The sequence below is a fragment of the Bos mutus genome, unplaced genomic scaffold (assembly GCF_027580195.1).
Source record: "Bos mutus isolate GX-2022 unplaced genomic scaffold, NWIPB_WYAK_1.1 CTG250, whole genome shotgun sequence".
Classification (NCBI taxonomy): Eukaryota; Metazoa; Chordata; class Mammalia; order Artiodactyla; family Bovidae; genus Bos; species Bos mutus.
In genome coordinates, this window is record NW_027219755.1 from 121,315 (window position 1) to 148,535 (window position 27,221).

At 43.1% G+C, this 27,221-nt stretch overlaps 1 protein-coding gene across 1 annotated transcript in view; it reads left to right on the plus strand.

Moving 5' to 3' along the window:
- The first annotated feature begins 126 nt into the window (after positions 1-126).
- The window catches only part of LOC102282868 (ATP-binding cassette sub-family C member 4-like), a 150,287-nt gene continuing 123,192 nt past the window's right edge, over positions 127-27,221 (plus strand). Inside the window, 5 exon segments of the mRNA XM_070366902.1 lie at positions 127-200; positions 11,411-11,521; positions 12,079-12,199; positions 21,914-22,138; positions 26,229-26,318. Of these exon segments, the coding sequence (XP_070223003.1) occupies positions 127-200; positions 11,411-11,521; positions 12,079-12,199; positions 21,914-22,138; positions 26,229-26,318 (621 nt within the window).

Consider the following 27,221-nt stretch of genomic DNA (forward strand, 5'->3'; position numbering starts at 1 on the left):
CCCCGCGCCCTGCGGTTCCCCCACCGCCTCCATCAGCGGCGCCTGCGGCCTCGCCTCTCACCTGCGTGTGGCCCCCGGTTGCCCCCCACCCCACGCCCCCGGCCCGCGCGGGTCCAAGCTGGCAAGATGCGGCCGGTGTCCCTGGAGGAGAAGCCCAACCCATTGCAGGACGCGAACTTCTGCTCCCGGCTGTTCTCCTGGTGAGAGCCCGCCTGGGCTGAGACACCGCGCCCCCTCAGGGCCAGTGCCTGACGCTGCTGCGCCTTGCAGGGGCTGAGGGTCGAGGGTCAGGGCGAGGGAGCGCTTTCCGATGGCTGCTTGTAGCGAGTGGGGTCTCCCCACGCCGGCCGCGGGGGTCCCCGTCTGCGCCCTCTGGGTGAGGCTGCGGGAAGGGGTAGCAGGAACGGGAAGAAGGACCTGGTGGCAGGGCGCAGGGTCTCTGTGCCTTGCAGCTCACTGCCCAGTGAGCGTCTTTAGTTCCTGGGAGCAGGAGGGGCAGAGGGAGCAGGAGGCAGGGAGGCTGAGAACCCAGGGTGCCCAGGGGGGTCACCGCCAGCGAGAGAAGGACCGGACCCCGCACGCCATCCTTAGCCGACTTCCCCAGTACAGCTCTGGATTCATAGTTCTGAACTAATTCTTACTTTCCCCGCTAAGCAAACAGCTCTGAACAGCTTCCTTTATCTAATTAGTGCTTTGCTCCTGTTGCCATCTTCCAATAATGTCCCCTCCTTTCCCCACATTCCTTAGGTGACAGCTGAGTCCAACTGCACTGGGTTCCCTTGTCCCTGTGTCTGTGACCATGTCTCCCTGCCTCCCTCTTTCTCTCCGTGTGCATCTCTCACTGTGCATCCTGGTATCTAGTTGTGACACATTTCATGTGTGTAAGAACGCTGTTTTTTATTTAATGAACGGAGACATGATTCTTGAACCCATTTTGCTTTTACCTGGGATACACTGAGAAGACTGGAGGATGTATTTGACCAACCCCTTACCTAACTGTGAATGTCTCTGCTTCCACCTTTGAGAGTCACCCTGGGAATGGGGTCCCTGAAGCCTATGGGGTCTTATCTGCATCTCTAGCCTTTCCAGAAGCAGTGCATGGTCTTGATGCAGGTGGTCCTGCCCAGGAGTCCTCTGGTCCTGAAACCACTGAAGGGTCCCTGGGCTGGGAGGAAACTCACAGATGAGAAGGGGCTCAGAGAGATGAAGCTCTTAACTGAAGTTTTCCATCTGGTAGCTGCTGCTGCTCCTACTGCCAAGTCGCTTCAGTCATGTCCAACTCTATGCGACCCCATAGACAGCAGCCCACCAGGCTCCCCCATCCCTGGGATTCTCCAGGCAAGAACACTGGAGTGGGTTGCCATTTCTTTCTCCAATGCATGAAAGTGAAAAGTGAAAGTGAAGTTGCTCAGTCGTGTCTGACTCTTAGTGACCCCATGGACTGCAGCTAACCAGGCTCCTCCAGCCATGGGATTTTCCAAGAGTACTGGAGTGGGGTGCCATTGCCTTCTCCACCATCTGGTAGCTTGGACCACTAACTAGGTGGGGTGGAACCTTTGGGTTTAATCACACTTGAGTGATTATTATATCTTTTGTTCCTGGACCCTAAACCTTCATCTTTCCCACACATTCTGGTATTTCCTTTGTTGTTATGTGGGAGGGACTTGGGGATCCCCAGGAAACAGAAACTCCTGTGCATGTTTTGATGGTGGTGTATTCAGTGTGTGTGGCTACATCTCTTAGCCGTTTGATAGCCCTTAAGGAAAGAGGGTCAAGAACGAAAAATATGGGTGTGGGATTCCTTGTTGACTCAGTGGTAAAGAATTCGCCTGCCATAGCAGGAGCCCAGGAGACGTGGGTTTGATCTCTGGGTGGGGAAGATCCCCTGAAGGAGGAAATGGCAATCCACTTTGGTATTCTTGCCTGAGAAATCCCATGGACAGAGGAGCCTGGCAGGCAATAGTCCATGGGGTTGCAAAAGAGTTGGATATGACTGAGTGACTAAATAGCAACAACTGTAAATGATCCCAAAGTAGAGACACCTCTCCTTAACTTCAGGCAGGGCAAGGAACTCTCCAGGGATGTTCTATTTGTGGATTTTCAAAAGGTGTGTGTATAGAAATGGGAAGATGAGGACTTCTCATTGATTTGGGTAGACCCCCATTTCCAATTTTCCTGCTGAATTGGAAGAAGCTAGTACCTCTTATTTCACATGTGAAGTCACTTAAGCAGAGAGTTTGAGTAATTTTTTTAAACTTTATTTTATATTGGAGTATAGCCAATTTACAATGTTATGATAGTCTCATGTGGACAGGAAATGGACTCCATCATAGTTGCTCAGTTGTGTCTGACTCTTCACGACCCATGGACTGCAGCCTACCAGGCTCTTCCGTCCATGGGATTTTCCTGGCAAGAGTACTGGAGTGGGGTGGCATGGCCTTCTCCGATACATGTATGCATTCTCCCCCAAATTCTAAGAGTTTGAGTAACTTGTCTGCATCACACAGCTTAATAGCGAAAGTTGGACCCCAAATCATGAGTCTGGCTCCTGAGTTTGTATCGTCCTTTATGTAACTGCTATTCTGAGCTGCTTCTTTTTGGATACTTGTTCTTAAATGCAGGGAGAAAGCAAATGCAAACACACCTTTGATCTTGTAGGCAGGAGTTTCTCAAGGGAAGTTCTTAAAGTTCTTGATGTTGGAGATGATGCTCGTGAAACATCTTTATAATCAAGCTTTAGGGCAGCTGTTCTCAGAGTATGGCTCTCAGACCTGCGGCATCCTTGTCACCTGGGAGCTTGTTAGAAATGTAAATCTTATCAAGTCCTTTTAGACCAATTCTGTAAATTTAGAAATGGTGGGGGTGGGGTTAAACAAGCTCCAGGTGATTTTGACGGAAGGTGGAGGCTGGCTTCTGCTTTAAGCCTCTCCTCCCACTGGCATTGTTCCTTCAGTGCTAACTTTTAAAAGGGGTCCAGACTTTGTGAAGTTAATTGGTGACCACAATTGCCATCCTGTTTGCAAAGTCTGAGGTACCCTTGTGATTTCCTTGTGTCCCCCACTCACTGTCCTGGGAAAGTTGAAATGAGCCCAGGCAGGAAGTGCTGCCCAGAGACAAGGCCCACCTTGTAGAGAAACTGAGTTTTCATCTTCTCATAGGGTGTTTGCTTCTCTTCTCACATTTTATCTGCTTTCTCAACTTGTAAATGATGCCAGTAACTAGCTTACTGACTTTATACAAATGACCACACTGAGATTTTAGTGTTTTCACAGCACAGGTAGGACTGAGAGTTTAAGAGAAAGAATACATTTTGACTATTGGTAATTGTGGATCATGGAAAAAGGAAGAGAGTTCCAGAAAAACATCTATTTCTGCTTTGTTGACTATGCCAAAGCCTTTGACTGTGTGGATCACAATAAACTGTGGGAAATTCTGAAAGAGATGGGGATACCAGACCACCTGACCTGCCTCTTGAGAAATCTGTATGCAGGTCAGGAAGCAACAGTTAGAATTGGACATGGAACAACAGACTGGCTCCAAATAGGAAAAGGAGTACGTCAAGGCTGTATATTGTCACCCTGCTTATTTAACTTATATGCAGAGTACATCATGAGAAATGCTGGGCTGGAAGAAACACAAGCTGGAATCAAGATTGCTGGGAGAAATATCAATAACCTCAGATATGCAGATGACACCACCCTTATGGCAGAAAGTGAAGAGGAACTAAAACGCCTCTTGATGAAAGTGAAAGTGGAGAGTGAAAACATTGGCTTAAAGCTCAACATTCAGAAAACAAAGATCATGGCATCCAGTCCCATCACTTCATGGGAAATAGATGGGGAAACAGTGGAAACAGTGTCAGACTTTCTTTTTCTGGGCTCCAAAATCACTTTAGATGGTGACTGCAGCCATGAAATTAAAAGACGCTTACTCCTTGGAAGGAAAGTTATGACCAACCTAGATAGCATATTCAAAAGCAGAGACATTACTTTGCCAACAAAGGTCCATCTAGTCAAGGCTATGGTTTTCCCTGTGGTAATGTATGGATGTGAGAGTTGGACTGTGAAGAAGGCTAAGTGCCAAAGAATTGGTGCTTCTGAACTGTGGTGTTGGAGAAGACTCTTGAGAGTCCCTTGGACTGCAAGGAGATCCAACCAGTCCATTCTGAAGGAGATCAGCCCTGGGATTTCTTTGGAAGGAATGATGCTAAAGCTGAAACTCCAGTACTTTGGCCACCTTATGCGAAGGGTTGACTCATTGGAAAAGACTGATGCTGGGAGGGATTGGTGGCAGGAGGAGAAGGGGATGACAGAGGATGAGATGGCTGGATGGTGTCACTGACTCAATGGACATGAGTCTGAGTGAACTCCAGGAGTTGGTGATGGACAGGGAGGCCTGGCATGCTGCGATTCATTGGGTCGCAAAGAGTCGGACATGACTGAGCGACTGAACTGAACTGAATTGTGAATTTTAGTAAATATATAATATATATATATATTTTCTATTTCTATAAAAAACTTAAAACTATAGAAGAAGAAGGGCCTCCCAGATAGGTTGCACAGAGGTAAAGAATCTACCTGCCAGTGCAGGAGACACAAGAGAGGCAGGTTTGATTCTTGGGTTAGAAAGATACCCCTGTGTAAAAAATGGCAACCCACACCATTATTGTTGCATAGAGAATCCCATGGACTGAGGAGCCTAGTGGGCTACAGTCCATAGAGTCGCAAAGAGTTGGACATAACTGAGCACATACAAGAAGAAAGGAATAAGGATTTGTTTTTATTAGCCAGGTCTACCTGCTGATATTTTGGTTATTTCTCAGTCTTTCCCCTAGAATATCTACACATGCACAAATTTTTTTTTTTAATTAAAATTATAGTTCATGATTTTTTAGACTTGATTTTTATTGGAGTAAGTTGCTTAACCATGTTGTGTTAGTTATGCACCACAATGAGACACCAACTCACACATGGGGAAAAAAAGGAAGAAACAATAGTGTTGGCAAGGATGTGGAGAAACTGGAACCCTGCACACTGATGGCAGGGTTGTAAAATGTGTATCACAAAGGACAAACATTTTATAATTTGATTTACATGAAGTCCTCAGAGCAGTCAAATTCAAAGAGAACATCACCTTGTTGTTGCCAAGGGCTGGGGGTAAGGGAAGTAGAGTTAGTGTTTGATGGCACACCGGTACAGGATGAAGAGAGTTCTGGAAACTGGTTGCACAGTAATGTGAAGATAGTTACCAATAATGAACCATGTGCTTGAAAAATTGTCAATATGGTAAATTTTATATTGTGTCCATTTTCCACAGTTTTAAAAAGCTTAATACAAAACAAAAATGGTACCTGATGTGCCTCATTTGGAAGTGTTCCTGTGTTAGAGTCTAGATTTTGCCATTTCCTGGTTATATGACTGTGAACCAGCCAGATAACCTCTCAGTATGGCCTCAGGAAAGTACGGAGAAGACCTGGAGAGAACACCTCCCTGGGATGCTGAGAGGGTCAGTGATGCTCTGAACAGGGCAAAGTCCCCCCAGACAAAGAGCAGTCATCACCACCACAGAGTGCAAATCCCATGTGGTTCCCAGTAGAAAGCCTCTGATAACTTTGATAGATGAGGTTACAACAACAGCAGCCCCCAACAGGAAGAAGAGAGACTCCTCTCCTTTCCTGGCAAGGACACAGGCAATGAAAACCCATGGACTCTGTAGGAGCCCTCCCAACCTCCTCTTCCCCTCTGTAAAAGTGCTCTCCAGCCCTGGCACTTTGGGGACTTACACTTGGCTCTGCACAAATGCAGACCTCAAACTGCCATCCTCTGCTGATTCTGAATAAGCCCATCTTTGCTGAAGAAATATCTGACAGTCTGTTTGTTTCAGGTCAACAGACGGTAGGGAATCAACACACTGGGGGACCCATGGAAGACTCTGGGCAGAAAATTATTCACTTGATACCTCTGAAAGGATACTAGTCTCAGGCTGATCAGGTGCAGAACAACAAAGACCAAAAAAATCAAGAGTAAACTACATAAGATAAATTTAAATTTGTTAGGCAGTTTGTTTTGTTGTAAGGACATATCAGTAAATTTGACTGTACCTTTGGGATGTTCTATTTCTTGCTTGAGGCTCTGGTTATTGTATAAAATTACCAAAACTCATCAAGCTAAACATTCATTGGGAACAGGTCAAGGTCAGAGAAAGAGCCCTGGAGAGCTCACCCAGCCTCCATCTACAACATGTGGATTTCTGACTGTTAATGAACAATAACAGATGGTATTCTGAAAATGGTGCAAAGAATCATAGTTTGAAATTAAACATTTCTATCTATTCACAATCGATAGTTACTGAGGGCCTAGCAGGACCAACCTCCCTAAATCATCTCAGCACTCGGCCAGTTCACATCCCCCCTCATGTCATCAGCTTCTCTGAAAAGTGTCTCCAGGAGTCTGTCTTGATACCAGACAGTTTTCACATCCACACTCCCTTTGCAAGGGGACAGTTCACTGAGATGTGGCCAGTGTCAGGGGAGCAAGGATTTAACAGCTTCCTGATGGGCCAAGTGCATCTAGTCCAAGACCCTGCCCCAGCCTCATCACTGGGGACAGGTCCTGCACTCACCCCCAACCTGCTGGCCTCTGGGACGAGGCTGGAGAGAAATACAGAGCTCACCCCAGAGGCTGCAGTGAGGACAGAGTCTCAAGGAATTAGACAATCCAGTCCCCAGCTGGACACGCTTCATTAACTGTGCTTCTTATTTCCAATAGTGAGGAATAAGAAAAATTCAGTAAACCATAATGGGAGAATGGACTGTTTTAAGAAAAAATGGGGCCTATCCTATATCAAAAACTAAAAAAAAAAAAAAAAAAAGGAAAAATTCTAGCTGCCTTTACTGTTAGAAATAAAATAAGAAAAAAGCTATAATAAACACAGAGATTTAGATGATGTAAGGATATACTACAGAAGACATACTACAAAAGCAGCAGGAGAAATGAAAAAGAAAAGCGTGATTTTATTTAATGATATATAATTTAAAACCTCTAAAGAACAAATGAAAATCTGAAAAAGTATTATATGCACTACTACAAGTTATTTCAAAAATATAAATACTCTATAGAAAATATATTAATAGACATTTGAAGAAAGACAAATGATCAAGAGACATAAGTGTTCCATCTTTATGAATCAAATGGCAACCCACTCTTGTATTTTTTCCTGGAAAACCCCATGGACAGAGGAGTCTGACAAGCTACAGTCCATGGGTTTGCAAAGAGTGGAACAGGACTGAATGACTAAGCACGCATAAGTCAAATAAATTCAAATTAAAACTCTCTGAATTATTTTTAACTTTAGGCCCAGAAAAACTGTAATTCAGGTACTCAAACTGCTGCTACTGCTAAGTTGCTTCAGTTGTGTCCAACTCTGTGCAACCCCAGAGACAACAGCCCACCAGGCTCCCCCATCCCTGGGATTCTCCAGGCAAGAACACTGGAGTGGGTTGCCATTTCCTTCTCCAATGCATGAAAGTGAAAAGTGAAAGTGAAAAGTGAAAGGTACTCAAAGGTGACAATGAAATAAGCTCACAAACAACTGTTAAGAGGGCAGATTGGTCTGAACCTAATGGAAAAGAATTCAGCCCTTCACTAATTATTCTACTTCTGGGAATTTGGAAAAAGGAAAGATGCACCAAAATATATGGTCATAGATGTGCATCACATCCTAATTATACATTTTAATTAAATACCACATTTTGACAGAAACAGACTCTCAGACTTTAGAGAACGAACTTATGGTTGCCAGGGAGAGTGAAGGGGGAAAGGGATAGTTAGGGAGTTTAGTAGGGACATGTATATACCGCTGTATTTAGGATGGATAACCAACAAGGGCCTACTGTATAGCACAGGGAACTGCTCAATGTTATGTGGCAGCCTGAATGGGAGAGGGGTTTGAGGGAGAATGATACATGTGTATGTACGGCTCAGTCCCTTTGCTGTCCTCCTGAAACTATCATGTTGGCCATTGGATATGCTCCTATACAAAATAAAAAGTTTAATTAAAAAATAAATGCCATGTTTTGCACATTAGATAATGCTCTAAATAAATGTTAAACTTTCCCATCAAAAGTTGGGAAGGAATCTGGATCCAAAGATATTTTGATGTTGAGTATCTTTTCCTCTTCAAGCAGAATTTTAAAGAGAATCTTTTGTGGGCTTCCCCTGTGGCTCAGATAAAGGTAAAAAAATCTGCCTGGAATGCAGGAGAACCTGGTTTAATCCCTGGGTCAGAAGGATCCCCTGGAGAAGGGAATGGCTACCCACTCCAGTATTCTTGCCTAGAGAATTCTGTGGACAGACCATGGGGTCCCAAAGAGTCAGACACAACTGAGTGACTAATACTTTTACTTTGGGGGCAGGGTGTCATCATCTCGGTAAGTCCCAGTGCTAATTCCCTGAGCATTTTCTGTAGGGGACAAGTGTGGAATAAATCACCTAACATGTTTCAAACGTGCTTAGTGGTTAAGCTCCTAGATGTACACTGTTGTTTTGGAAGGAAACTGAGACCTAGAGATGTTAAAGGTCATGGAGCTGCTGAACTGGAGTGGAGATGTGGAGCACAGGACAGCTGAGGCCCTGGGTGCTCAGCACCACTGCTGAGACTAGAGTCCAGTCTTCTGACTCCTGGACTGGGGTTCTTTAGGGGTGCCAAGTTACCCTGATTAGCAAAATCTGAAGTTCAGTCTATCTTATCGCTTCTTTAATGAGTCATGGATATTCATACTTCAACAAATAGTTCTTAAGCATCTGTACCTGTGTTGTCCTGGGAATAACAGGAGAGAAGAAACGTAATCTCTGTTGTTGCTATTATTCAGTCATTCAGCTGTGTCTGACTCAGCGACCCCATGGACCAGCACACGAGGCTTCCTTGTCCTTTACTCTTTCCCATAGTTTGCTCAAGTTCATGTCCATTGAGTTGGTGATGTCATCTAACCATCTCATCTTCTGCTCTCCTCTTCTCCTTTTGCCTTCAATCTTTCCCAGCATCTGGGTCTTTTCCAATCAGTCAGCTGTTTGCACCAGGTTGGCCAAAGTATTGGAACTTCAGATCAGGCCTTCCAATGAATATTCAGGGTTGATTTCCTTTAGGACTGACTGGTTTGATCTCTATCCATGGGTTATTATGGTCTGGCCTTGGAAATTTCCTTACCCTGGCAAAATCAGTAAAATGGTGTTTACCTATGGGCCGTCTCTGCATTCTAACTATTATCATTTAAATAATGCATAATCAATCTGAATAGGTTTTTTTGGTGAGATCATCTGTACAGTTACTGGTTTTTTCCCTTTATAATAAATACTTGCAGAGTGATAAGTTGAGATTATGTAAATATCATCTTTTGCTTCAAACTTTCAGCCAGTTTTTAATTTCCATTGATGATTTTCTTGACTTGATTGTTCTTTTTTAATTTTTTTTGAATTGTTAAACATTTTTATTGTCCAGACTTATAACTTTATGGGACATGCAGGATAAAAAAGTGTAAAATATCAGTAAGCATATAAAATTTCAGCAGTCTTTTGGACCAGCACTTGATTTGCACATGGGACTAAGCATCTGTCTAGAATAGACATGTCTTGGGACACATATTTTACAGATTGACTCACAAAACAATTTCCCAAGGGCTTTTCCTAATGTAAAGATAAAAAATATCTTACACTTGAAAATTATTCAGTACAGTACATTTTCAGTTATGTACATAGCTTAAAATAACTGATTACTCCTTTTATGTTTGTTGGATTTGTTTGCAAGAGCTTTCATTTCTCTCCTGTTTACGAAGCACTACGGATTCATGGATTCTTTCATTATTTACTGGGTTAAGGTTCATTGCCATTTGTTTGTCTTGATGCTCTAAGTATCTCAGATTTGTTTAGCAAGAGCCATTCAAGCTTCTCTGTCCTTCTACACATCCTCATGATTCCTTGAGCACTTTCTTATTTTATGGCACAGGATGTCCCAGACCCATCTTGGACTTTCTCTGCCTGTTGATCTTGTCCTGTAGACAGTGAGGCTTTTGCTGGGATTGCCTGGGGCTCTGCTCACCAGGGCTCGTACTAGCTATGAGCAGCCCCCACAGAAATTCTCCTTTTACAGTCAGTGTTGTGGCTGGACTGGCCCTTGTGGTTCTTAGGATTGTGAGACACATCTCAGCAACAACCAACCATCAGCGAACTTTGAAATGCCAAGGTGTATCACTCACATGCCCTGGAGGGTACAAGGCACCTCTGGGGTGACACAGCGAGGTTCTGGGTGGAGAGAGAGGGAGAGCTCCTGAGCAAGCTTGGACTTGGGATTCTGCCTTTTTGAAGTTAAGAATGGGGTGTCTAGGATTTTAAAGGTTCACTCTTTATTAATGAATTAAAAAAATAAGAGCGGGAATTAAAGTGCGGGAAGGGAGAAGCAAGCAGTCAGTGAGATGGTCTGTTATCAGGTCAACCAGAGCTTTCTGAAAGAGGGAACTTCACGGGTGGGGTGGCCTGGCTCTTTATCTCGTTGTGTAGCTGTTATGTGTTCACTGGAGATGGATGTCTTTGACATGGATGTCTCCAAAGCTTCATGACAGGCACTTATATCGCTGTTAAAAAAAAAAAAAAAAAAACCAGAATTATCAGTGCTGACACACACAGCCCCAACCTTGGAACCAGTCATTTCTTCATTTGGTTCCTTTTTGGGAAAAAGGATATTAAAAAGCCAAGACCTGGGTGAAGGGGGCCAAAAGACACAAACTTCCATTGTAAAATAAGTTATACAGTAGGATTAACTATAGTCACCAGACTGCACGTTACATCCTCGTGAAAGTGAAAGTCCCTCTGTCATGTCCGACTCTTTGCAACCCCATGGACTATACATTTCATGGAATTCCCGCCTACAACGCGAGAGACCCGAGTTTGATCCCTGGGTTGGGAAGATCCCCTGAAGAAGGGAAAGGCTACCCATTCCAGTATTCTGGCCTAGAAAATTCCATGAACTCCATAGTCGACCGGGTCGCAAAGAGTTGGACACGACTGAGCAACTTTCACTTTCATGAAGGTGTAATATCCAGTCTGGTGACTATAGTTAATCCTACTGTATTGAATACTTGAAAGGTGATAAGAGAGTAGACCTTAAAAGTCCTTCCCACAAGAAAAAAATCGTAATTGTGTATGTTAAACAAAACCCCCAGAAAGTGGGGCTGGAATGCTCTTTGCTACCAGTGTGTCATTGCTTCTGGGGCCTCTCAGCCTACAGAATTAGGGAGTGTGTATGTGTCTGTGTGTGAGTGTGTAAATACATGTCTAATTATTAACAAAGCCCATCACTGTAGGATTCTAATTAGAGCTGTGTAATTTAGATATGTCATTGTCCTCTTAATTTTTAACAGGTGGCTAAACCCCTTGTTTAAAATTGGTTATGAACGGAAATTAAAACAAGATGACTTGTACTCAGTGCTTCCAGAAGATCGCTCCCAGCGCCTTGGAGAAGAGCTGCAAGGGTGAGCACAGGCAGCAGGGAGAAGGAGAGGGACAGTGAGAATTTCCACATGGGGCTAAAAGTGTGTGTGTTGGGGGGTGTGCTTTGTCTTCCACTGTGTTCTCTGGAGCCTTCTCCCCTGACACTGCACACACACCTCCTCAGGCTGACCCCAGGCTTAGCCCACTTTGGAGGCTGGGGGAGCCCATGTTCCCTGTGCACCTGTGGACATGGAGGGAGCCCAAAGCTATGGCCCTGGAGGCTGAGCTCTGTCCCTGGAGGTGGGGCCCCTGGAGGAGGGTGTCTGCCCCATGAGCTGCTCATGATCTGTGAGTCCAGCAAAGCTTGGCAGAAACTTGTTTTCTGAGACTGGGACTTTTCCCTCAAAACCTGGTCTGGTGCTTTTACTGGTGCTTCAGTCTACACTGCTCATCCTTCAGGCGCCCTGTGACCCATTAGCCAGCATCTATGGGGCAGCTGCAAAGCGCCCTGTAGTGAAGGCTTGTCTTCTGCTCTGCCCTCTCCCCTGTTTTACCTGTAGCAGGGCTCTTCTTCACTGTGCTCTGTTTCTCATCGCAGGTACTGGGATCGAGAAATTTTGAGAGCCCAGAAAGACGCACGGGAGCCTTCTTTAATGAAAACAATCGTCAAGTGTTACTGGAAATTATATTTTGCTTTGGGACTACTTATATTTCTTGAGGTAAAAGTTTTTACTTAACTGTGCATTAACTTCTCAGTGTATGCAGATCAGTACTGAGATGGATGAGATGGGGACAAGAGAGGACAGAGCTTTCTTGTCTGAAGTTAAAACTTCTCTGTGAATCAGGATGTAGTTCAGCGGTTGTATTTACTTTTAGAATGGACAGGTGCTTAAAAACAAATTCTCCAGGGGATTACTATTGGGTTGGCAGAAAAATTCTTTCAGATTTCCCATAACAGCTTTTGGCAAAACTTGAATGAACTTTTTGCTAAGGCGATATTTTTCTTTTAACCAGTTAAAACATAGTATTGTGGAAGGATGGCACTGACATTTTATACCATACTAGGACATTGTTAGTGCTCAGTAAATGATATAAATGCTAAAAGTGATCCTTGAGAAAAAGAAGATCCTACAACCTCAAGGAATATTTGCCTCCTGGTTTGGAGGAAGTAAACTTGGACCTGAGCTGAAAACCTAAGACATTTTATAGTCACTCAGCAAGCAATTGTTAGCTTGCCCAGGACACATCTGAAAAATGCTCTCCCAAGAAGGGATCATTACCTCTCCCATTCCAGTGGAACAGGACCCGGGGCCCTTCATCTGGGCAGGAGCTGCCAGAGCTCCAAGAGCACACCATTCCCTGGGCTGCTCCCTCCCCATGGGCCAAGTCATCCAGGTCAGAGACCCCTGTGGGGAGGAGCTCCAGCTTCACCATGAATCGTGGAGAATCCATGCACCATCTGTGCTGGTTTCAGTCCTGACTGTTGAGGTGGTTTGGTGTTTGAAAGGAGTGTCTTAGTATCCTGGCATTGGCAGAGGGTCTAGGAGAGGATGTGCAGGAGAAAACCAAAGGCAGAAAGCTGTGAGGTCAGTGACCTCCATGACCCTGAACATCCTGGGTCAAGATCCCCCAGTGAAACAGTCCACCTGGGGACACAGTGCCATCAGCGCCCTGTTCTGGCTGAGCCTGCTGGAGGTCTGCTGCAGACCCCCCTGGGTGGCTTGTGCTTTCCGTGGTCCCTTAGTGCTGCCTTAGGGACACGGGTGGCGTGTGAGTGTGTGAGGGCAGGAGGGATGGAAGATGCAGTTGCTGTGAAAGGGGTGTTTTAGGTGGAGAAGGTGTGAGCTGTCATCAGTCCATTGTGTTGGGGGTGAGGTGGGGGGCCAAGTGGTTTAAAGGTGGGTGGCATGGCTCTTATTTAAAGGCTGTGTTGTACTGAAGGGCACTGCGGGCAGTGGGCAGGTGGGCAAGTGAAGTCTGACGCACACAACTGGAGAGACAGAATCTGTCAGCTCCCAGGTGACTGGGTGGTCCTGGGAGATGGAGTTCTTGTTGATGACAAAGATGGGTTGACCATTGTGCCAGAGGGTGGGGCAGGTGTGTGGGGCAGAGTGCCACCTTAGACAGGGCTCTGGCCACCGAGATGCTGCAGTGCCTTGTGAAGGGCGTGCTCGAGTGTTTATTTCAAAGTTGTCCAGCCCTAGTAACACTTCCTGCTGCGGATCCAGGAAGGCCAGGCCTGGGGCCTGTGTCAGGTGTCAGTTGGTAGAGCCCCAGCCCCTGGGGCTGGTTGTGGGGTGGTCATGGCAGAGAAGTGGGGAGTCGAGGACCTTGAAAACAAGGTCATTTCAAGGGAGCTCATGCTCTGTAGTACTAGAAGTTCCAGTAGCAGTAACAGGGGCTCCTACTCAGTACTCATGGTGGTGGCAGCAGCAGTAGGAACAATGGTAAGTACTCAAAATACGTTATGTATCAGGAACTGCTGTGGGCACGGTATGTGTAATATCACTCTTATTCTTTGGGCTAACTCAATGAAGTTGTAGGTTTCATTTTACCCCCATTTTAGAAGAGAGGACTCTAAGTCCAAGTAGTTACATAGGATGCCCCTGGTCACACGGAGCATAAAGAACAAATTGAGGTTCCACTTCGGGTACTCTGACTTATGAGCCTGTTCACCTCAATGCCTGAGAGCTCATCCAGGGTCAGAAAGGCTTGTCTTTAGAGCTTTGTATTCATAGTGTCAGACACATGCATCCTGAATATTGTCTAAAGATAATAAATAGGATGCTAAGAACTTCCTGGAGCAGGAAGTCAGATTTGGGATCATAAATGAGGGTAGAGTTCAGGTGACCATGTCGCCTGGGTGCCAGATTTGACTAGACTGTTGATGCTAGAAGCAACATCATGCTGTGTTCAGATAGACCAGGAACCCTTTAACCTTGCCCTCATTACCATCCCTAAGTGGTGATAATTTTAGATAGCAGAATATCTAAACTCAGCTCAGGACTCTCTAAAACATGGACACATTACTTTTGACCTCCTGCCCTCTTTTAATTCCTCTGGTGCACAGAACGACTCATGGGTTACCCATGGTTCCCAGACAGTGCTGTGACCCACCATAGCGCAGGCACTCCTGGCAGCATCAGTGGGAAGAGGCAGGGTGAAACCAGTCTAGGGTGAGGCTTTAAGGGTTAGGATTTCAAAGTGTGAAACCTCTGTCCTGTGAGAATTGAGGAGTGCCCATAATGCTTGGAGAAGCAAGTACCAGGCTAATGTTCAACCTGGAGCATGTGCAGGTCACCCCTAATTAGAACAGAACAGCCATCGAGTTCCTAGCATGCCTGGCCCCTGTGTGTACTTTCATGGGGATCTTGGGTGAGGAGAAGGAGAACAGGTCTCTGCCTGCTTGGGGCCCTCAGGGTGGAGAGGAGTATCCTAAAGACTCTTTCTGGACCAGAGACACAGAGACCACCCCCCAGGTCATCAGGGCTTCTCTCTGAGAGATGAGGTGTCCACTTGCTGGTGTGTAAATGGGGTTACCTTGAAGTGCCAACAAAGGTCCATCTAGTCAAGGCTATGGTTTTTCCAGTAGTCATGTATGGATGTGGGATTTGGACGGTGAAGAAAGCTGAGTGTCGAAGAACTGATGCTTTTGAACTGTGGTGTTGGAGAAGACTCTTGAGAGTCCCTTGGACTGCAAGAAGATCCAACCAGTCCATCCTAAAGGATATTAGTCTTAGGTATTCATTGGAAGGACTGATGTTGAAGCTGAAACTCTAGTACTTTGGCCACTTCATGTGAAGTTGACTCATTGGAAAAGACCCTAATGCTGGGAAGGATTGGGGGCAGGAGGAGAAGGGGATGACAGAGGATGAGATGGCTGGATGGCATCACTGACTCAATGGACATGGGTTTGGGTAAACTCCGGGAGTTGGTGATGAACAGGGAGGCCTGGCATGCTGCGGTCCATGGGGTTGCAAAGAGTCAGACATGACTGAGTAACTGAACTGAACTGAAGAGCCTCAGTGGTTTCACTCACTCCCTACCCTGAGTGGGGAGGAGTGACCAGGGTTTATGTCCTCTTTGTGGGAACCTTAGAAATGGCTGGCCTTGTCTAATCACTGACCTTTGTCCAAGGCCACTTTTGCTGGTTGTGTCGGTTTTAGGTAGAGGCTATAGGAAGGCACATATTTGTGTAAATCTTCACTTGGGAGCTCAACTGATGGGCAGGGAGTAAGCAGAATCCTCTGTGTTCCAAAGTGAGCTTTGTGCCTGGACTCAGGGCTGGTTCCCCCAAGAGCTGGGTGGTCTTCGCATTTATTTCCCAACCCTTTCTTCCATGTGTCCCTCACTTCTGCTTAACCCGGGAGGCTGAGGAGTGGCTGCTAGTGGCAGAGATACTGTGGGCTCAAAGCAACCACCAAGGATCACGCAGCAAGGGAGAGGAGGAGGGGGCATTGAGCCAAGCAGACAGGGACCTGCAGAGCAGACCTGCTGTGTGCACCCTGCTGGTTCCTGAGAGCGTAGCATTAGCCATTAGGTGTCAGTAATATCCACAGTGAAGACCTTGAGACATATATGAGGGTGGTACTTTTCAATTCATTAAAGAAAAAAAAAAACAAAAAACACTGTATTTTTACTGTCTCATTGAAAACTTTTTTTAAAAAATTGAAGGATGATTGACTTAAAATATTATATTAGTTTCTAGTGTATAGCATAGTAATTCAATATTATTTTTACATTATAAAATGATCACCCTGATCAGTCTAGTTACCCTCTGTCACCATACAAAGTTATTCTAGTGTTATTGACTGTATTTCCTATGTTGTAAATTACATACCCATAACTGGAAATTTGTGCCTCTTCATCTCCCTCACCTATTTCACTCATTCTCCAATCCCCCTCAATCCATTATCTTTAATAAGTCAAGGAAATAGGTGACTCCATTAAAAAGATTACTTTCATAATGGTGACAAATTCAAAATTCTGCTTAGAAGTGAAACTTTTAATTACTGTACAGGAAAGTTGGCTTCTAGAAGTGACTTTTCTTAAGAGTTCTTGTTCTGCCATGATGGCCTGTAAACAGCAGTGAGTTTTCTAAGCCCTTTGTGAAACAGCCTCTGCCATTAAGAATAGAATAGGTCTCTTCCCAGGACTCCTGTCTTTTGTGCAAACTGTAGAAATCTTTGCTAATTTTTCACTTTCTGGTGTGATGAGAAGGTTCTGATTTATGGTTACACAAAAGAAGCTGTGCATCTTTAAGTACAAATTTGGCCCAGCCCTGGAATCTCCATTTCTCCAAGCAGCCATGTCTCCTTCTCATGGGAAATGGTATTTAGAAACTATGGTCTGGGCACTAGGGGTGTTCACTGCTGTTGAGTTGGCTATTGTTTCTCAGCTTTTTCACTGGACAAAGATATTATACATTTTTTGTAGTAAACAGACCTTGAGTTTATATGGATATTTCCAGTTGAAGTCAGATTCAGGGCAGTAGTGCTTGTACTTTATCTTTTTACTCTTAGATTGGTATCTCTTTTCCTCTCATCATCTTTTCTCTTTTCTGCCATGCCTAATGGTGGCTCAGATGGTAAAGAGTCTCCCTGCAGTGTGGGAGACCTGGGTTCTATCCTTGGGTTGGGAAGGTGCCCTTGAGGAGGGCATGGCAACCCACTCCAGTATTCTTGCCTGAAAAATTTCAAGGATAGAGGAGTCTGGCAGGCTATAGTTCCTGGGGCCACAAAGAGTCAGACACGACTGAGCAACTTCAGCGAATCCCAGTTCTCAATGATACTGACATAATTATTCATTTAAAAATCTTATAATATCAACACTATTAACCATAATGTGACTTTTGAAAGCATATTGTTGTTGTTGTTGTTGTTGCTGTTCATATTGTTCTTAGATAGGCATATCACACAGGGAATGTGTTTTCAATTTTTTTTTAAACCACTTTTAACAGTTCTTTATTGTATAACTGCCAGAGAAGGCAATGGCACCCCACTCCAGTACTCTTGCCTGGAAAATCCCATGGACAGAGGAGCCTGATGGGTTGCAGTCCATGGGGTCACTAAGAGTGAGACGTGACTGAGCGACTTCACTTTCACTTTTCACTTTTTTACTTTCATGCATTGGAGAAGGAAATGGCGACCCACTCCAGTGTTCTTGCCTGAAGATTGCCAGGGACGTAGGAACCTGGTGGGCTGCCGTCTCTGGGGTCACACAGAGTCGGACACGACTGAAGCGACTTAGCAGCAGCAGCAACATTGTATAACTGCCAACCTACTGGATGGATATAGTTTTTGTTTTATTTTACTCTGAAATTTTATGAATTGATTTTGAAAACTTCATTGTTTTATAATTATAATTCTGTATAATGTTTTCACAATTCCAAAGTCAAATCAACAGAAGAGGCTATTTTTAAAGAAGACGGGTATCCTTGTTCCATACTAATTCTTCTCCCTCATTAGATATAACATTAAAAATTTGATTCATATTTTAATTTTGTAAATACTTATTTTATAAACATTTATTTTTTTCCCGTGTTTCGAATGAAAGGTCTGAATTTCATATTTGGAGTCTCAAGAATTTGGGTTCATAAGGAATTTTCTTAGAAGTATGATATGTAACACGGAACTCAGCATAAAACCTTCTGTGGTACTTGTAAGTCCTTCAAAGCAGGTTCATGTCTCCTCGAGGCCCAGATGCCATGATGATGCAGGATAATAGCAGATGTTTCCATGGGATGAGATTCTACATCCAGAATCTTCCAGGCAGAGGGAACTTCAGGGTCCATCCTTAATCAGTTGACCTAACCCAGTTTCTGGAGGCTTGGCTTTAGGCCTCAGAGTGCTCTTAACCCCTCCTAGGTGATGCTAAGGTACAGTCAGGATGAAGACCACTGTGTCAGGAGGAGTAAAGTTATATTTAGCATCCTAATGTTATTATTTTCCCAGATTCACTGATTTTCCTCCTTAGCTCTGGATCTGTCTCAGCTCTGCTCTTTGTCACCTGTTCTCCCATTTCTGAAGATAAATTATCCCTTCATTTTTTCCCATAAGCTCATTTTTCCTGCTTATATATTTCACTCAAGCATTTTTTTTTTGTCTGATATAGCTTGTTTCTATTTTCTGTGTTTTTTAATTTTTCTCATGAAGCAGAGATTGGTGGAGTTGGGTAAGAAACCTTTTAAGTACATGTGGAAATGTAATGGAGAAACTATAATGAGTGGGGAAATTTTAGCACTTAATCCTGTGAGAAGTTCCCCTAAGAAGCAGGAAATGGGGCCCAAAGTCAAGTGCTTTCAGGAGGCTGAATACCAAGGACTCTACCAAGAAATGTCTGCCCCAGAGACTCTCAGATTCTTGTAGAACCTTTATCAAATGTTGTATTATAATAGACTCTTTTAAAAATCTTTTATGATTTCATAGTTGTGAAGAATTCCTATGAAGATGTAATAACTCTATTCTCAATTGGTTTGTGGAAAGAATATTCACAAATCAAACTTAGACTGATGTTAAAGATGAAGAGTTTGAGGGAACAATTTTTGATCTTGTGCCTGCTTATCCAGAACGTTTTAATTTGGTTAGTTTCAAGTTTGATAGGGAATATTTTCTCAGCTGTTTTATTCCTCACTAGTTGAGGATTAGTATCCAGAATAGACAGAAGAGTAGAAGCTATAGGCCATGGACTGGCATTACTCCTTAGTGAGGCTGTTTGCTCACCTGGATTATTAAAGACTGTCTCTCAGCAGATAAACCCAGACACTTAGGCAGTAATGACCTGCCTTTATTTTGCACTCTTTTTTGCTGAATTTCTTGCATTTATTAGTATTCTTTTAGATGGGTGATATTACTCCTTATTCCTCCTGTAATTGAAATGATATTAGGATCAAATAGATGAGTAACAGACAGCTGAGTAACACCCAACAAAGGTCCATCTAGTCAAAGCTGTGGTTTTCCAGTAGTTATGTATGGATGTGAGAGTTGGACTATAAAGAAAGCTGAGCACTGAAGAATTGATGCTTTTGAACTGTGGTGTTGGAGAAGACTCTTGAGAGTCCCTTGGACTGCAAGGAGATCCAACCAGTCTATCCTAAAGGAAATCCATCCTGAATATTCATTGGAAGGACTGATGCTGAAGCTGAACTCTAATATTTTGGCCACCTGTTACGAAGAACTGACTCATTTGAAAAGACCCTGATGCTGGGAAAGATTGAAGGCAGGAGGAGAAGGGGATGACAGAGGATGAGATAGGTGGATGACATCACCGACATCAGTTTGAGCAGGCTTAAGGGTTGGTGATAGAAAGGGAAGCCTGGCAAGCTGTAGTCCATGGGGTCACAAAGAGTTGGACATGACTGAGAGACTGAACTGAACAGACAGCAGTGATTTCCAAAGAGAATCACAGTTTTAGGGCATTTTGGGATGGCAGGTGTTACCACTGGGCTTCTGGTGGAGAGCCCCAGGTTTGTAGCCTGCAGCACTGGGCTTCCCTTGATCATATCTGGGCTGGGACTGCCATGTGTAGTTTGACTTTTTGCTTCTCTGTATAAGTCTCCAGACTTCTATCTCAGTAAACTGTATCAACAGTGTGTTTTACAATCTATGAGGGGCTCTTCTTAAGCTCTTAGTGCCTCCAGGGGTGAATGATGAGGCTTCCTAGAAATGTAACATTGAGCCTTTGTGTTCTTGAGAACTGGTCATCTTCCTCTGATATGGTCATCTTACTCATAATTCTTCCAATAAAGAGTCTTCTCTTCTCTGGAGTAGATGAAAGCTCCTATGACCTTGTGGGAGGTAAGGCAGGTGTTAAGGCCTGTGAACATGTGTGTGTAGAACAAGACAGACGTTTAGGACTTCAGTGTCACATCCTTTTGAGAGATGGAGTCAGCTTTCTGTAAATAATCTGATCAGGCACTAGTTAGTTGAGCAGAAAATGCTTTTTAGTTATGCTTTGTGATTTGAGTTTTGGATTCTTCTCCTTCTCTTCCTCTTGTGGGTTCCTCAACATTTTACAGACAGAAGAGAGCTATCAAAAACAAACCTGTCTGGGGACTTCCCTGGTCCAGTGGTTAAGAGTCTGCCTTTCAATGCAGGGGTCACGGGTTTGATCTCTGGTCATGGAACTAAGATATCACATGCCTCAGGGCAACTATGCTGGCGCTTTCCAACAAGAGAAGCCTGCACACTGCAATGAAGACCCAACACAGCAAAAAAAAAAAAAAATAGGTTTGTGTTGGAGATTTCTTGGTGGATGATGTTTTACAGTTGAGTAGACCAGTTAAAGTTGATAGAGATCAAATCTAGACATCAGACATTGATTGAGAACAATCAATGTTATATCCTGTGGGAGATAGCCAACATACTCAAAATATCCAAAAAAAAAAAAACCCATCAAAAGTCATTTTACCATCTTGGTTATATTAATCACTTTGATGTTTGGTTTCCACCTAAGTTAAGCGAGGGAAAAAAGGAAAAATCTTCTTGACTGTTATTTCTGCATGCAATTCTCTACTGAAATGTAACTATTAATAAAATGCTCCTTTTTAAAAACAAATTGTGATGGGCAATGAAAAGTGGATACTGTACACTAATGTGGAATGAAAGAGATCACTGGGTAAGTGAAATGAACCACCACCAACCACACCAAAGTACAGTCTTCATCAAGAGAAGTTGATGTGTGTATATGGTGGGACTGAAAGGAGTCCTCTATTATGACCTCCTTCCAGAAAACCAAACAGTTAATTCCAATGAGTACTTCTCCCAGTTATATCAACTTAAAGCAGCACTTGATGAAATGTGTTGAATTATTCAACAGAAAATGAATTATCTTCCATCAGGATAATGTAAGACCGCATGTTTCTTTGATGACCAGGCAAAAACTGTTACAGCTTGACCTGGAGGTTCTGACTCAACTGCCATATTCACCAGACACTGCTCCTTCGGGTTTCTGTTTATTTTGTTTTTTACAAAATTCTCTTAATGGAAAAAAGATTTAATTCCCCGGAAGACTGTAAAAGGCACCTGAAATAGATTCAAAGTTTTGCTCAAAAAGATATAAAGTTTTGGGAAGATGGAATTATCAGGTTGCCTGAAAAATGGCAGGAGATAGTGGAACAGAATTTTGAAACGTTGTTCAACAAAGTTCTTGGTGAAAATGAAAAATGTGTTTATTTTTACTTAAAAACCAAAAGAACTTTTTGGGCAACCCAATACTAAGGCTTTATTGTCTTTGAATGTAAGATTTTGGCTTATGTTAAAACTGTTGTCTGCTTGTCTTACTGAGATAGTGGATCTGTGTATTTTTCTTTTAGGTTAGCCATGAATGTAGCATTTTTTCAAGATGGCTTTTTAACATGCTAACAATAAAAGTAAAGCTTGTGTTAAGAAAAACTGGCATGACTTGTATTTCTAATTAAGGTTTTTTTCCTTCAGGAAGGCATCAAAGTAGTTCAACCCATGTTTTGGGGGAAAATGGTTAGTTATATTGAAAACTATGATCCCAATGATTCTGCCGCTTTGCACGAAGCCTACAGCTATGCGGCAGGGCTGAGCGCCTGCGTGCTCCTGTGGGCCGTTCTGCACCACTTGCGCTTCTACCACATGCAGCGCGTGGGGATGAGGCTGAGAGTAGCCGTGTGCCACATGATCTACCGCAAGGTGAGTGTCACTTAGTACCATGGTGTGTACCTCCCCTCAAGCAACAGAAGCATTTTGGGAAAGTTCTCTGAAAACTAAAAATTTGTAACTGGGATCATTTACACCTTCCTAGACAGGTTTGCTATTTGCATCAGGCCAATTTTGTTGTTGTCATTTAAGCAAACTTTACCAGTAAATAATGAAAAGTTTTGTGTTGAGATCGGGTCAGAGCTGCCTTTGATAACTTTTATCCACAGGTTGTTGCATAATATCCACTCAGCTTGTAATGGATTCTGATTATCAAATTGGTTTTCAATGTTTTCATACTTAAATCTCATAGCTGTATTTGTAGAACTTTTGTTGTTCATTAAAACCTTCTTTTACATTGAAGTTGTATTTAAAAGTAAACTTCAGTGATTGGATTTATAAAATTAAATCTAGGAGCAAAAAATGTATTTGAGAAAGGAAACGATTATATTTTTAAATGAAACATCTAATCATATTGAATATAATTGTGTGAACTAAAAAAACATATAAATGGAATCCATGCCAAACATAGACTCACTCACTATATTCTATAGTTATGATTATTTATAATGGTATTAAAGAATAGAGCTGAATGTTGGGATGAAACTTGAAATCTTATGCAGCTTTTAGTAATTTTGGTGGGAATTTGTTGCTATTCATTCAAGTTATTTTCTTAATTCAATATTTCCTTTTTCTTTAGTATGCATTTTAGCACTTTTAATAAGACCTGACTTGGTGTGTTCAGTGATTTTGTGTTGAGAATTGCCATGGAATTATTCTATAGTTTAACCTAGTCTTAAGTAGTTTAAAAGAATTAAGGATTTTAGCTGTTTTCACAAGGGAATTGCCACAGTGTTAAGAACTGAAGGGCTCTATATAAAGTTGACCCTGCATATCTCTTTGCCCTGGGCTGTTCGTTTTTTTCTAGGAAAAAAATTTTATTTAGCTGTATTTTATTCTTGAAATTTGCTGAGAGAATAGATTTTAAGTGTTCTCACCACACACACAGAAGAATAACTATGTGCGATGATGGGTTCGTTCATTTGTTTTCCTACTGTAACCATTTCCCAATGTTTATTTACATCAAAACATCAAATTGCACATAGTAAATATATTTAATTTTATTACAAATGAGTAAAATCCTCAATGAAAGCTAAAACCAGGCGATTTAAATGAAAATTATTGATTCTTTTCCTATTTGTTACTTATCTAGAGCTCCTATTTTTGGAAATACATTACTGGGGAAAATGTAGAATGTCTTCTCCCATCTTTGCTTGAGCAGACTCTTGTTAAATCTCGGGACTGTGTGGACTCAGAGGCCTGGCATCTCACTGTCTGTGTTTGGCACATGAGCCCAGTTTCTCCTTGGGTAACATATCTTCCAGTTAAGGGTCTTCATTGTCAGCCTTCATCATTTTTGTTATTCTCTTGCACCTTCTGCCATTTAGTAGACAAATACTCAGATGTCCCCACAAATTAGCTAGATGTTCATCTTTCCAGATCATACTTAGCTCCCATAAGTATGCAGGAAATTTCACCAGAACTGCAGTGTGAAAACCTTAAGTTAGATTTGAGATGATGGTTTAGTCAAACAAAGCTCTTTCTTTGCTGCACAAGTGAGCCACTGTCCTGGTTTTTTCCCTCTTCCCGCTAACACTTTGGAATGTCTCCTTTGGGGAATCTGATCTGACCTTGTATGTTGCTTATGGGAATGTAAACATCTCCCAAAGTGTTCATTTACTGGCTTAATTAGCCTAAAACAATTGTTTCTTTACAAAGTCAGAAACTGTATACATAACCTGAAATTCCAGAAACATGGGAATTTCCTCGTGCACAGCCTTACATGTAGATTTCTACTGAGATGCAGAAATAAGACCCTTCTTGCAGGTCACAGCTGGACCGATTCTTTAGGGTAAACCTGGTGCTGCCGAGCGGCTCTGAAAGGCCCCTGTGAACGTCTGTGGTTCATGCTGAGGCCCTGCCTCCTGATGCCTGGTCCTGAGAAGAAATCAGGTCGGGTGTTGGAAATGGAATGGCTGCTAAGCTCAGAGTCATAGTTTGTAATTTTAAACAGGTATCATATATAGTGGAGAAGGAAATGGCAACCCACTCTAGTATTCTTGTTTGAGGAATTTCATGGACAGAGGAGCCTGGAGGGCTACAATCCATAGGGTCACAAAGAATCAAACGTGACTGAGCGACTAGTACACACATCATATATAAGATGACTTGTCATTTATTTACCTTTCTGCAGCTTTGATAAAATTGCTTTTGGCTTTGGTTCATTCATTTTAAAAAATTGTGGTAAAATATACACAACATAAAATTTACCATTTTAACTGTTTTTAAGTGCACCGTTTGGTGACATTAAGTACATTCACATTCTTGTGCAGCCATCACCACTCTGCATCTCCAGAATTTTTTCTCCTTCCCATACTGAACCTCTGCACTCATTAAACCCTAACTCCCCAGTCCCTGCCTCTTAGTCATTATCCTTCTACTGCTTCTTTCTATGAATTTTACTCCTCTAGGTCCCTCATATAAGTGAAATCATACAATGTTTGTCATTTTATTTATGCCATGTAAGTACACTGTCTTTAAGATTCATCTGTCTTGGAACAAATGTCAGAATTTAAGTCCTTTTTAAAGATCGAATCATATTCTTTTACATGTATATACAACATTGTATGTATCCATTCATCTGTTAGTGGACATTTGAGTTGTTTCTACCTTTTGACTATTGTACATAGTGCTGCTATGAACATGGTGCACAAATAATCAGTTCAAGTTTATGCTTTAATTTGAATACATTCTCAGAAGTGAAATTGCTTTACTATATGTTAATTTCATGTTTGGTCTTTTGAGGAACTGCCATAGTCTCTTCCATTGTGGCTGTATCAATTTTAACTTGAGGACTAAATGGAACATTTTTATGAACCATGACATTTTGTTTGGATCGATGGCTACAGCTGGTGGTCTGTTGAAACAGCTCAAGGTGGTCTGTTCCGATTCCTCAGATCTCTAGGGAATTTTTCAGAGCCTTTTATCAAATGAAGGAATTATACAGCATAGGCTGTGCTTTTTGTCAAGTCAGCAGACTGGCATTAAGAACATAGGTTCCTCACAGGATTAGTGTTTTGAATATTATACTGGTTAGTTTTAGAATGAGGAAATTAATACCAAAGTGTTTAAATGATGTCACACCTCGTATTAATCTCTTTCCTTGAGGCAGGCTCTCCACTCTCATCTTGTTGTTGTTGTTCAGGCACTCAGTCCTGTCCAGCTCTTTGTGACCCCGTGGACTGCAGCACACCACCCTTCCCTGTCCTTCAGTGTCTCCTGGAGTTTGCTCAAACTCATGTCCATTGAGTCAGGGATGCCATTCAACCATCTCATCCTCTGTTGTTCCCTCTTCTTCCTGCCCTCAATCTTTCCCAGCATCAGGGTCTTTTCCAGTTTGTCAACTCTTGGCATCAGTTGGCCAAAGTATTGGAGCTCTAGCTTCAGTATCTGTCCTTCCAGTGAATATTCAGGGTTGATTTTCTTTAGGATTGAGTGGTTGAATCTCCTAGCTATCCAAGGGACTCTCAAGAGTCTTCTCCAACACCACATTTCAAAAGCATTAATTCTTTGGTGCTCAGCCTTCTTTATGGTCCAACTGTCACATCTGTACAGGCCACTGAAAAGACCATAGCTTTGACTATATGGACCATTGTTGGCATAGTGATGTCTCCGCTTTTTAATATGCTGTCTAGTTTTTGGCTCAAAATTGCTTTGGTTGATCCCTAAGTCTATATCTATATTTCTTTATCCTTCAGGCAGGTCCAGGTTCACTGAGAAACAGGGTAGAGGGTTTTGCTTCTGTCTCCTGCTCCTCCCTTTGCTGTCCTTGTGGGCAGGGCTGGCGCCACATTGAATCATCAAAGGATGAACAAGTGTCCCTAGAGCCCTGCTTTCAGGCATCATACTGCTCATCCTGACACCACACAAGACCCCATGAAAATACAGTCCATTTTGCTATGTTCTCAGACTGACTTGGTATCAGTGCAGAAATCTGATTCTCTATATCTTTCTCTCATTTCAGTCACTTCATCTGAGTAGCTCAGCCATGGGGAAGACCACCACAGGCCAAATAGTCAACCTGCTGTCCAACGATGTGAACAGGTTTGATCAGGTAAGCTGCCTGAGGGATCCTCTTCCATTCCCTATCGTTCTCACTGGATTTAGCTTATTGGGATGCCAGGTGCCAGGGTTTGGTGTCAGCCAGGGTTCGGTTGAGGACATAAGACAAGGGTTCTCTTTATTCAATGCTTATTTTCTGTGTGCAGCTTAGATGTGATAATATGTGTTGTCCTGTAGATGAGGGTTTTATTTTTCTGACATTGTCTGTAACATACCTTAGTAATAGACAGGCAGCAGTGTTCTTGCCCAGCTTGGTTAGTATTCCTAGGGGTCCTCCTGGAGTGGCCCTTCTTGGTACATGGTGTTGGTGTTGCGGGATTGTCTTCCTCCTCCTCTGGATGATGTAGGCCTGGTGGGAAGGGATTGTTCTTTCTGTGTGCCCTGTACAGTGCCTGCTGCCTAGGGAGCCTTTGAGGAATATGCCAAGTGTGTGGTCCCCAGTCAGACACAGCCTCCTCTCTGCTGTCCCATCGTACCCATTTCACACTTACTTTATGAATAAATCATGTTACCCAGAGTGTTGTAGCTGTTGGTCAGATCTGTATAGACCACTTCTCTTTCCTGGATGATCCTGACCTTTAAGTCTGGGGGCTTCCCTTGTGGCTCAGGTGGTAAAGAGTCTGCCTGCAATGCAGGAGGCCTGGTTTCTATCTCTGGGTCAGGAGATTCCCTGGTGAAGGAAATGGCAATCCACTGTAGCATTCTTGCCTGGGAAAATCCCATGGACAGAGAAGCTTGGTGGGCTACAATCCATGGAGTTGCAAATTGGGCATGACTAAGAGACTAACACTTTCACTTCTCCTTCAATTATTTATTCATTAAGCATGATGTAAGGCCTCTACTTAATTTGAAGGTGAATAAGCATTAATTTCTGCACTGGAAAGGCCACAGCCTG